At 40.8% G+C, this 12333-nt stretch overlaps 1 protein-coding gene across 3 annotated transcripts in view; it reads right to left on the bottom strand.

Annotated features, from left to right (window-relative positions):
• The window catches only part of LOC137503057 (F-box/LRR-repeat protein 2-like), a 42378-nt gene that overhangs the window by 10910 nt on the left and 19135 nt on the right, over positions 1-12333 (bottom strand). Inside the window, exon 1 of one of the 3 annotated variants that reach the window (XM_068230474.1) lies at positions 8947-9124. The exons of the other annotated variants lie outside the window; for them this stretch is intronic. Within the exon in view, the coding sequence (XP_068086575.1) occupies positions 8947-9101 (155 nt within the window). The 5' untranslated portion in view covers positions 9102-9124. Of the gene's footprint in view, positions 1-8946; positions 9125-12333 lie in introns of those variants that run through there. 3 annotated transcript variants of the gene reach the window in all.

Raw genomic sequence — 12333 nt, 5'->3', positions numbered from 1 at the left:
CCCTATCCCCCCAAATCAAGATGGCGGCACAACCTGCCAGACGAGGTAGACAATTGAAATTTGGTGAATATATAGCTTTTGGTCCCTAACCGACGGGAAAATTCCAAGATGTTCAAATTTTTCACTTTTTACCCCCAAAGATATCGAAATATGGAGGCAATTTTAATGACTGTGCAGACATTCCTTTTGAGCTATTTTTTGGCTAAACGGTAAGTCGTATCACAAAACGGATGGCACAATGTCCCTTCAATTCGGAGTGATCTACAACTTTGGTCCTGTGACATTTTGTCGTATCTCTCTCCCTTATACGTTAAATTTGGCCGTATTTCTGGATTGTTCGTAAATTTGGTGATTTTTACAAGTAAATTTCAATGTTTGACACACTTATAAGAATGATAGGATGATCGCGCTAGGTGTGCACATTGGCACCATTAAGAGACATATGTGTACGAAATTTCATGATTCTAGCTTATACATAAGTAGGCAAATTGTAATGTAAAATGTTAAAAATGCACCCAAATTTCACCCTATCCAATATTTGAACTCAATTTACCCCCTTAATATGGGAGATACGAGGATATGGTTTAAAAAGAAAGATTTAGAGCGATAAATGAGGCGTCTGATGGCGCAAACCGTTTCTTAATATCATAAACCGTTTAGGAGATATGAATCTCGAAGTGGAAGTCTGCACTTTTCAACGTGCTCATGCTTATCCGTCATCTATATATATAAAAGCAAGTCGGGCTGGAGCGATGTATATATAAATATTTAAAAATGAAAAAAGACGTGAATTAATGAGGCACTTCCAGAAATCTCAGAAATTTGAAACTTGGTACGAGGGAAACTGATGACCCCAAGATCCCTAGAAAAATCCGAAATTCTCAAAATTCCCTGAAGGGGGCACGCTGGGGGGGCTCAAATTTTGGGCTCAGCATAAGAACACAGTCGTATAGTATATCCAAAACGATAACCTATAGGTTTCGTGGGCTTAAAAATTTTCGGGAATTTCCTCATTTTTATCCCCTATCCCCCCAAATCAAGATGGCGGCACAACCTGCCAGACGAGGTAGACAATTGAAATTTGGTGAATATATAGCTTTTGGTCCCTAACCGACGGGAAAATTCCAAGATGTTCAAATTTTTCACTTTTTACCCCCAAAGATATCGAAATATGTGATTGTGCAGACATTCCTTTTGAGCTATTTTTTGGCTAAACGGTAAGTCGTATCACAAAACGGATGGCACAATGTCCCTTCAATTCGGAGTGATCTACAACTTTGGTCCTGTGACATTTTGTCGTATCTCTCTCCCTTATACGTTAAATTTGGCCGTATTTCTGGATTGTTCGTAAATTTGGTGATTTTTACAAGTAAATTTCAATGTTTGACACACTTATAAGAATGATAGGATGATCGCGCTAGGTGTGCACATTGGCACCATTAAGAGACATATGTGTACGAAATTTCATGATTCTAGCTTATACATAAGTAGGCAAATTGTAATGTAAAATGTTAAAAATGCACCCAAATTTCACCATATCCAATATTTGAACTCAATTTACCCCCTTAATATGGGAGATACGAGGATATGGTTTAAAAAGAAAGATTTAGAGCGATAAATGAGGCGTCTGATGGCGCAAACCGTTTCTTAATATCATAAACCGTTTAGGAGATATGAATCTCGAAGTGGAAGTCTGCACTTTTCAACGTGCTCATGCTTATCCGTCATCTATATATATAAAAGCAAGTCGGGCTGGAGCGATGTATATATAAATATTTAAAAATGAAAAAAGACGTGAATTAATGAGGTACTTCCAGAAATCTCAGAAATTTGAAACTTGGTACGAGGGAAACTGATGACCCCAAGATCCCTAGAAAAATCCGAAATTCTCAAAATTCCCTGAAGGGGGCACGCTGGGGGGGCTCAAATTTTGGGCTCAGCATAAGAACACAGTCGTATAGTATATCCAAAACGATAACCTATAGGTTTCGTGGGCTTAAAAATTTTCGGGAATTTCCTCATTTTTATCCCCTATCCCCCCAAATCAAGATGGCGGCACAACCTGCCAGACGAGGTAGACAATTGAAATTTGGTGAATATATAGCTTTTGGTCCCTAACCGACGGGAAAATTCCAAGATGTTCAAATTTTTCACTTTTTACCCCCAAAGATATCGAAATATGTGATTGTGCAGACATTCCTTTTGAGCTATTTTTTGGCTAAACGGTAAGTCGTATCACAAAACGGATGGCACAATGTCCCTTCAATTCGGAGTGATCTACAACTTTGGTCCTGTGACATTTTGTCGTATCTCTCTCCCTTATACGTTAAATTTGGCCGTATTTCTGGATTGTTCGTAAATTTGGTGATTTTTACAAGTAAATTTCAATGTTTGACACACTTATAAGAATGATAGGATGATCGCGCTAGGTGTGCACATTGGCACCATTAAGAGACATATGTGTACGAAATTTCATGATTCTAGCTTATACATAAGTAGGCAAATTGTAATGTAAAATGTTAAAAATGCACCCAAATTTCACCATATCCAATATTTGAACTCAATTTACCCCCTTAATATGGGAGATACGAGGATATGGTTTAAAAAGAAAGATTTAGAGCGATAAATGAGGCGTCTGATGGCGCAAACCGTTTCTTAATATCATAAACCGTTTAGGAGATATGAATCTCGAAGTGGAAGTCTGCACTTTTCAACGTGCTCATGCTTATCCGTCATCTATATATATAAAAGCAAGTCGGGCTGGAGCGATGTATATATAAATATTTAAAAATGAAAAAAGACGTGAATTAATGAGGTACTTCCAGAAATCTCAGAAATTTGAAACTTGGTACGAGGGAAACTGATGACCCCAAGATCCCTAGAAAAATCCGAAATTCTCAAAATTCCCTGAAGGGGGCACGCTGGGGGGGCTCAAATTTTGGGCTCAGCATAAGAACACAGTCGTATAGTATATCCAAAACGATAACCTATAGGTTTCGTGGGCTTAAAAATTTTCGGGAATTTCCTCATTTTTATCCCCTATCCCCCCAAATCAAGATGGCGGCACAACCTGCCAGACGAGGTAGACAATTGAAATTTGGTGAATATATAGCTTTTGGTCCCTAACCGACGGGAAAATTCCAAGATGTTCAAATTTTTCACTTTTTACCCCCAAAGATATCGAAATATGGAGGCAATTTTAATGACTGTGCAGACATTCCTTTTGAGCTATTTTTTGGCTAAACGGTAAGTCGTATCACAAAACGGATGGCACAATGTCCCTTCAATTCGGAGTGATCTACAACTTTGGTCCTGTGACATTTTGTCGTATCACTCTCCCTTATACGTTAAATTTGGCCGTATTTCTGGATTGTTCGTAAATTTGGTGATTTTTACAAGTAAATTTCAATGTTTGACACACTTATAAGAATGATAGGATGATCGCGCTAGGTGTGCACATTGGCACCATTAAGGGACATATGTGTACCAAATTTCATGATTCTAGCTTATACATAAGTAGGCAAATTGTAATGTAAAATGTTAAAAATGCACCCAAATTTCACCCTATCCAATATTTGAACTCAATTTACCCCCTTAATATGGGAGATACGAGGATATGGTTTAGAAACAAAGATTTAGAGCGATAAATGAGGCGTCTGATGGCGCAAACCGTTTCTTAATATCATAAACCGTTTAGGAGATATGAATCTCGAAGTGGAAGTCTGCACTTTTCAACGTGCCCATGCTTATCCGTCATATATATATAAATAAAATCGTAACGACCGTGTGTCTGTACATTGATTATTTTGGCGAAATTTCCGTACAGTTATCCGCTTCAGGTGTAATAATGACCATCTGCATCATTTTTAGCTTTGGTGTCTGTTTGTCTGTTTGTTTGTCTGTTTGTCTGTTTGTCTGTCCTTCTATAACTTGAAAACTACTGGATATATTTCCACCAAACTTCATATTTAGAATCCACCTGTCCTTGGGTAGGTTTTAGCGCAAAAAATAAAATCGTAACGACCGTTTGTCTGTACATTGATTATTTTGGCGAAATTTCCGTACAGTTATCCGTTTCAGGTGTAATAATGACCATCTGCATCATTTTTGGCTTTGGTGTCTGTCTGTTTGTTTGTCTTTTTGTCTCTTTGTCTGTTTGTCTGTTTGTCTGTCCTTCTATAATTTGAAAACTACTAAATATATATATTTCCACCAAACTTCATATTTAGTATCCACCTGTCCTTGGGTAGGTTTTAGCGCAAATATCGTTTCTAAATCCCTGAACTGAGTGGGGATTTTTACGAAACCGAAACCGTGATTTTGCACTCCCTCAAAGTATACACAACCGAACTTAATGGAATTCAACCTGCCTTAATGAAAATTAATTTCTAAACCTTTTTTTCTCATGTGCATCATTTCGATAACAGGATTTAGTAAGGGAGATATCATTAACGGACCGTTTTTCGGTACAAATCCCAGCGGACTTAACGCAAGAGCGGGTGCGTGTAAAGCGTACTTCTTACAACTTGAAAACTAACAAGATATTTGAACCAAACTTTATATATAGCATCCATCTGTCCGAGGGTAGGTTTCCTTGGTGTCTGTTAGTTAGTTAGTTTGTTTGTTTGTTTGTTGGTCTGTTTGTCTTTCTCTAACTTGAAAACTACTGGATATATTTCCACCAAACTTCATATTTAGAATCCACCTGGCCTTTGGGGAGGTTTTAGGGCAAATATTGTTTCTAAATCCCTGAACTAATTGGGGGTTTATACGAAACCGAAACCGTGATTTTGCACTCCCTCAAAATACACACAACAAAACTTAATGGAAATCTACCTGCCTTAATGGAAATTAATTTCCAAACCTTTTCTTCACATGTGCATCATTTCAATCACTTACAGGAAAGATAGTATGATCAAACTCTACACGAACATTGGCCCGCCCAGTACCCATATATGAGCCAAATGCTATGTCACATAATTATCCGAAAAGTAATGCAATGTAAGATATTCTTACACAAATTTCAACCTATTCAACGTTTCTGATTCAATCTGACCCATGAATAGATTAGATGCGAGAAAATATCATAGGACCAGCAATTTAGATCGCTAAATACTGCTCCTTACGGTACGATCCTTTGTCGATATGACGTACCGTTTAGCAGCAGTTAATCTGTAAATGAAGGTCCGCAATATTGTAAACATTCATATACTTTCGGATGTCCATCTGTATATATTCATTGATGTCGATTTGTAGCGATCGAGAAAGGATGTGTCTGCTATTGTAATCAGTACTCCCTACAACGACTTTGACTGCTGGCAGTAGGAATGGGGTCCTTCTCCAACTCCTGTGTAACTGGCATTAGTAAGGAGGGCCTACCATTTTAATGAATAATTCACTTTTCGATTTGTCTTGCAGAAGGCAAGGGATCATGCAGTTTTGTTCGAAAGTCCCCTACTCTATTGTGTTTGGCTCTAGGCCAGGGTGCCCGCCATTATAAACAAATGTTCCAATCTAAAATTTGACTAGCATTAGGCATAGTGGCCTGCTATTTTCATGGAAACTCACTAATTCTGTGTGACTGGCAGTAAGCTGGCTAGCAGCAGTAAAAAGGGACTGTCATTATAATGATAACTGCACAACTCAATTTTGACTGGTGGTAGGGAAGTTGCCTGGTATTATAATAAAAACTCCTCAACTGTAACCTGTCTGAAAGTAGGAAATGGGTCTGCCATTGTAACTAAAACTCCCCAAAACGATTGTGACCGCGCAGTAGGCATTGGGGCCTGCAATTATAATGTAAACTTGCCAACTCGATTGTGAATGGCAGTAGGCAAGTGAGCCTGCCGCTATCATCACAACTCCGCAACCCTCACTTTACATTGGAAACAACGTATGTGGACCTCCCCATGCTATTTCTCGGATAAGGCTAAGAGACATGCAATTTTAAAACAATCTCATTTGATGAACGCACAGTATTTACGTCGATATCCGTATACAATGTAGAATACCGTAGCGAAGCACGGGTACATTTGCTAGTGTTTGATAAATTTTCAGGTTATTGGAAAATGTTTAAGAAAAAAGCAAGGGAAAGAATCTACAGGGAATCTGCCACCTAGACAATAGCCTGGATGCTGATCATTGATCGACTGCTTGATTGAACCCATGGGGCTTTTCCACCTGAACTAGACAGAAGTTGTAGTGAGCAGCCACCGTGCATGTGTGACATTTCTGTCGGTGTTCAGTGTGGTCAATAGTCTCAGTGCTACTACATTTATCATTTGTTTGAGACTTACAGTTTGAGTGGCGGAATCAAAGGAAGAATACTGTAAGGTATACAGTTTGTATTACAAAACTTGTCTCCATATACAAATATTTTGCTTGCAACTTAAGGTACAGCGTCCACAGTAGTGGCCATTTTTTTTCCTGGAAGCGTGGCTGCTCGTAGTCTGAAGGGTAAGGTACATCGCAGAAGAGAAGGTAGAGCATAGCCTTTGTCACAGCTCTCACATAGCGCGCATTTTTATATTTCAGTATTTGGGGCTACTCCACCCAGAAGTATTAGCAGTTCTCTTTATAAGGCTATAATATAGCAACCAAATTATTTCACATAGCACATTAGTATTTCATTCTTGACACGCTACAGATGGTATGGACATACAAGCGGAAGGGGATAGGCCGATAATGGATGGAGGAAGATACTGAGCGAACTATTTCAAGTGCTTTACGAGGTGATGAGAGCCTGAGAAGTCCAGCTAAACTCTTAAATACTTAAGGATCACATTCTGTTGTGTAAATGACAGGGAACATTAGAGGAAACAGTAGTAGACAAACCATCTAGTCTTCCCACGATATTTAGTTTGCAGATGTAAAAGAATCTTTCCTACCGGTTAAAATGCTTCGCAGAAAGAGGTTTTAGATGCACACTGGAATACGTTCAAGTAGCAGCATTAGCATATGCTACTGTAAAAGACAAGGCACTGCTGGAATAATGAGTTAAGATCTGTATATACTGACTGGTTCACGGGCTTCAGAAGAGATCATAGGACAGTTTTCTAAGAAAACATGAATGTTTGTGTAAGGCCAGAGATCAGGAGATGAATTAAATATCTGTAGACAATTATTTTTCTGTATATACTGTAACTGTTTAAATACAGAACTAAATTTTAATGACAGTCCCCGTCTAATTTTCGGGATTGTCCCTTAACAATGCTCGGAAAAAAAAAAAAGCTAGTGGACGTAACTAGCATAGAGAGGGGTGATTACTGTATGTGATATTGGTTGCATGCCGCAGTGCAACTGGTGTCTTCATTCCACCATTTCTTATTAACGATAGGGAATGGCTTAGTCACAAATGCTGATAACGCCAAACCCAGTGGGAAGTACTGAAAAACACATTGGTTGGTGCTCATAGAGAACACTTAAGGACAACAGAGATATAGAAGAGGAAGAAATCGATGAGATACTGAAGCTGATGGAACAAAGATGACTAGCAGAATACAATGTAGAGGATTACTGAGCAGATACAAAGAGAAATTAGAAGAACAAGTCAAAATACCTAAAGAAAAATGGATGGTAGAAATGTGCAAAGAACTGACTGAAGTAAAAAACATGATAATTTCAAATTGCATTCTTCTAGACAGTGCGACAGGCCTCGGCAGCCGGCACAATTCCTATCCTCGCCGCAAGTTGGGGGCTTCTTCATCCCATCCCCGACCCAGTCGTTGACTGGAAAACAGGTTATAGGTTTTCATTTTCATTCTTCTAGACAATGCAACATACCCATTCTGGATGAGCAGGAAATCAGAAATGCATAAATCAACAGTTCGGGGGTGGTAAGAGGCAAGAGTATGAAATTCAGTACTACTGATGGCCCAGAAATAATGAGGGACGAACTGCTGCAGACTCTAGCTTTAACTCCCAATAATAAAACACCAGGGCCTGATCAGACAGACAAGTTCTTAAACACAATATACAGTGCACGAGAAATCTCATGTGACTGGCAGCAATCAACATTCATTTCCATACCAATGAAATGCTTGAAATAATTCCCTCAGAACACTGGGATAATTTCAAGACCATTGCTGAATGATTTTCTGACAACAGGAAACAACCAACACAGCAAGATTCAGAAAGTGAAGTATGGAACACAGGTTGATATCAAATTTACTTGTAATATCCATTTGAAAACCGTTGTAATGGATCTTACTTTTTAAGCCCATGGGTGCTTCCATCCCACTCCTAGTCCTTTCCTATCCCATCGTCGCCATAAGGCCTATCTGTGTCAGTGCAATGTAAAGCAAATTGTAAATATATTGCAAGCATTTTTTCAGTTCTCTTCAATCGTATAATTTACCACTCTCCCTTTCCATTAACGAAAATCATTTCACATGTTAAAATCTTAAAGCAAATCACACACTTGAGGAAAAGCTAAATGAAAACTCCATAATAGACTGAAACCACAACGGAGTGTCATATTTCCTCTTGTAATCACGTTTAGAAAACAGACAACATTAATAATGGCTTTACGTCCCACTAACTACTTACACGGTTTTTGGAGACGCTGAGGTATTGGAATTTTTTCCCACAAGAGTTCTTTCATGTGCCTGTAAATCTATCTACAAGAAGTTGACATATCTGAGCACCTTCAAGTATCAGTGTGTCCAACCTGTCAAGCTGGGGTCAGAAAGCCAGCGGCTAAACCGGCGATGACAATATTTTTTTTCCTACTTTACCCCAAAATCTTGCCAACGTGTTTTAAGCCTAAAAACTCGCTCATTCGCTTCGTATGAGAGAGCACATTTTCGGTCGTTAGGCAGAATTATACCAAAGTCCTGGCCATTTACACTAAAGATAGCAAAATACATCCCCTCCTTCTACACGTGTGTTGTTAGAAGACATAATGAGAGCTGTACACTGACTTAGCAAATGTTATGGGATAGTCACCTCCTCTGGTCCTGCGAACTGCGGTGAGACGCCGTGGAAGTGAGTCGACAAGTCCCTGGTAGTCCTCTGGACACAGCTGACACCGAATCGTTTGCAGAGAGGCCACCAATGCTGGTCTGTTCGTGGGTGCAGGAACCATGGCATGGAGCCTGCATTCCAGGACATCCCAGATACACTCGATAGGGTTCATATCAGGGCTCCTGGGTGGTCATGGCAGTTGTTGGACTTCCGCTGCATGTTCCTGGAACCATTCCCGGGCAACGTGGGAGTGATGTGGCGGCACGTTATCATCTTGAAACACCGCAGAACCGCCTGGGCGCTGGAAGGCCAAAAATGGGTGGAGATGGTCTCCGAGCAGTTCAACATACCGTGTACCATTCAACTAGGGGACCCATTCCATAACAGGAAAATGCATCCCAGACCATAACAGGGACACCAGCACCCTGGATCACACCTTCGAGGCAGGTGGGATCCATCGCTTCATGTGGTCTGCGCCATACACGATGCCTCCCATCGGCATGGTGCAGTTGAAATTGTGATTCGTCCGACCATATCACGTCACGCCATTGTTCCAGTGTCCATCCCTGGTGACTGGCGACAAATGCGCGTCCGTCATTGTGTCCGATGACGTTGGGTTAACAGTGGCACCCGTGTGCGGCGCTGGCTCCCATACCCCATAGAACCCATGTTCCTACGGATTGTCCACTGGGAGACGTGTCTAGTACAGCCTGTGTTGAATTGAGCCATGTTTTGCTGCACGGTTGCCCATCTGTCACTACTGACAATCTGTCTCAGATGTCGCCGGTCACGGTCATCGAGGGCGGCTGGACGGCCGGTTGTTTGTCTGTTGTGGACGGTGACACCCGCATTCAACCATTCACGATACACCATGGACATGGTTGATTGTATGAAGCCGAATTCCTGCACCACTTCCGAAATCGCACTTCCTATCCGTCGCGCACCGACCACCATACCCCAGAATTTATTATTTTCACCATACCCCATTCGAACGGTGTCAGCTCACGATGACGTTCCATGTTACACCTGTCACACACACAGCCACTGCTCACAAGGTCTCCTATACAACTGCCGCTGGCACACGGGGCGTGTGGTGCGCAGACAACACACCTGCGCATCAGTGCTCCGCTATCCCATGACATTTGCTCAGTCAGTGTATATTGGTTTTGTGTTACTTAACTGCACCTGAACACTGACCTCTTTTAACATGCATTTCTCCTGTATTTATGCTTTCTGGGATTTCTTTTTTACTAGAGAGAAGTATCACAAGTATACTGTAGTATCTGAGTATGTTTACACGTAAGAATTTTAAACCATATTAATATCCACACAGTTTTAAAAATCCCTTATTTACACTGATGAGTACAACGAAGTGAGCTTATTGCCAAACAGCTGCGATTTCAACATGCTCCCCTCTCTACAGTGATTCTCTCGCAGATGGTGGCGCCGCTGCTACCTCTAGCATATTATTTACTAACTCTATGAATTTATTACACACCATTATTCATTGCTCAAGCGCACTGTAGCATTTCCACTGGCTGAGATACAATCAGATATGTCATCATCCCCAGCAGGTGCAGGTCTTTTGATTTAACGCCTGTAGGCGACCTGAGCAATCAAGTTAAATGCATTCCGCTACCAACCTGTGCACAATAAAAACACAACTAAATGCAATCCGTAACGAAACAATGTACAATACAGACCAATACCCTTGTCTCTAGCCAGCATGATAAATTACTTCAACATTTTGAATGCGCTGCTCTCACGGAACGGAATGCTAGAAGCCTAACAGCCACTTTGCTTGATCCCAGTCCAATGCTTTTGTTACAAACTTAATGGAACTAATCCTGACCAATTGTTTTCTCACTAGCCGGACCTAACCAATCCCGACCAATGGTTTTGTCAATAGCCATCATGAGTTCATAAGTTCAAAAGTTTGCAGCCTTGTGCACCGCATGATCACATCTACAGCGAGATGTCGGCAAGAAAGAAACAAATGCCAGTGCTGAAAAGTGTTGCAGTAAAACTGAACTTTTGTCCTTCAAAGAAGCGTTGCACGATATTGAGCTAGGTGTGAAAGTAAATGGAGTCATCATAAATAATATTAGATATGCAGATGACAACCTAATTATATGCGATACCGTTGAAGGTCTTCAAGGATTGCTCGGTAGAATTCATCTCGGTGGATTAAGATACGGTCTTAAGCATGAATACCACAAAAAACAAGTTCATGGTATTTAGCAGTAGCAACCATGAAGGTGCCTCCAGTTCATTAAGTAATCAAAACACTGAACGAAAAATTCAGTTCACATACCTTGGGATCATCATAACAGACAATCTGGACCCTGATAAAGAGATCAGATGCCGTATTGAGATTTTCAAAAGATGAGGTAATTCTTTTGTGATGATAATCTAAACCTCAAACTACGGCAAAAGCTGTTGAGACGTTCTGTCTGGTCAACACTGCTTTATGGAGTAGAGACTTGGACTGTAAAAGCTTCCTCCATGAACCGATTAGAGGCCTTTGAAATGCTGTTAAGACAGGAGAATGCTCAGAATACAGTGGACAGATTTTGTAACCAATAATGAAGTGTTAAGGAGACTTAGAGACGAGCGTGAGCAGCTTATTTAGGCCGTGTTGTACGAGTAGAAAGTACGGACTTGTACACCTCATATTACATGGACAATTAGAAGGCAAGCAAGGAGCTGGTAGACCACCGATGCCATGGCTCCGAAACAACAAAGACTAGGTTTGCAAACATCAAACAATTCTTCAAGTAAGCTACAGAAAAGGGTGCTTTCTCCAGAGTGATTGCCAACGTATGGGGGACAGAATATGGCAATTGAAGCAGAAGAAAAAGAATAAGTGTCCTTATAATGACACACATGCACGCGCACACCACGCACGCACCTTCATTATGTTCTGACATTTTTGTCCGCCGCCGTAGTGTAACGGTTAGCACTATTAGCTGCCATCCGCGGAGGCCCAGCTTCGACTCCCGGTATCGGTACTGACAGAAACTTAAGAATGGCAGAAGGGCCGGTATTTGGTTACAATGGTACATGCAGCTCACCTCCACTGGAGATGAGCCTGAGGACACGAGCTAACTTACTTATATTTTAACACCCCCCCCCACAAAGCAATCTGTGGATCCTAGCTACGATACTGCGCACACTCAACCACATTTGGCAGAGATATTTAATTTTTGTATAACGTCATCACCGCCCATAGTCCAAACAAACGGCATCTTACAAGGTGATCCAGTAAGTCCACTCTTATTCACACTGGCAACAGCAGACATCACAGACATTGTAAAACAAAATTCGGTATCAATGTATCTATATGCAGACGACATTGTAATCGTCTCC

Source organism: Anabrus simplex, chromosome X, assembly GCF_040414725.1.
Source record: "Anabrus simplex isolate iqAnaSimp1 chromosome X, ASM4041472v1, whole genome shotgun sequence".
Taxonomy (NCBI): Eukaryota; Metazoa; Arthropoda; class Insecta; order Orthoptera; family Tettigoniidae; genus Anabrus; species Anabrus simplex.
This window is presented reverse-complemented; position numbering and strand designations above follow the sequence as displayed.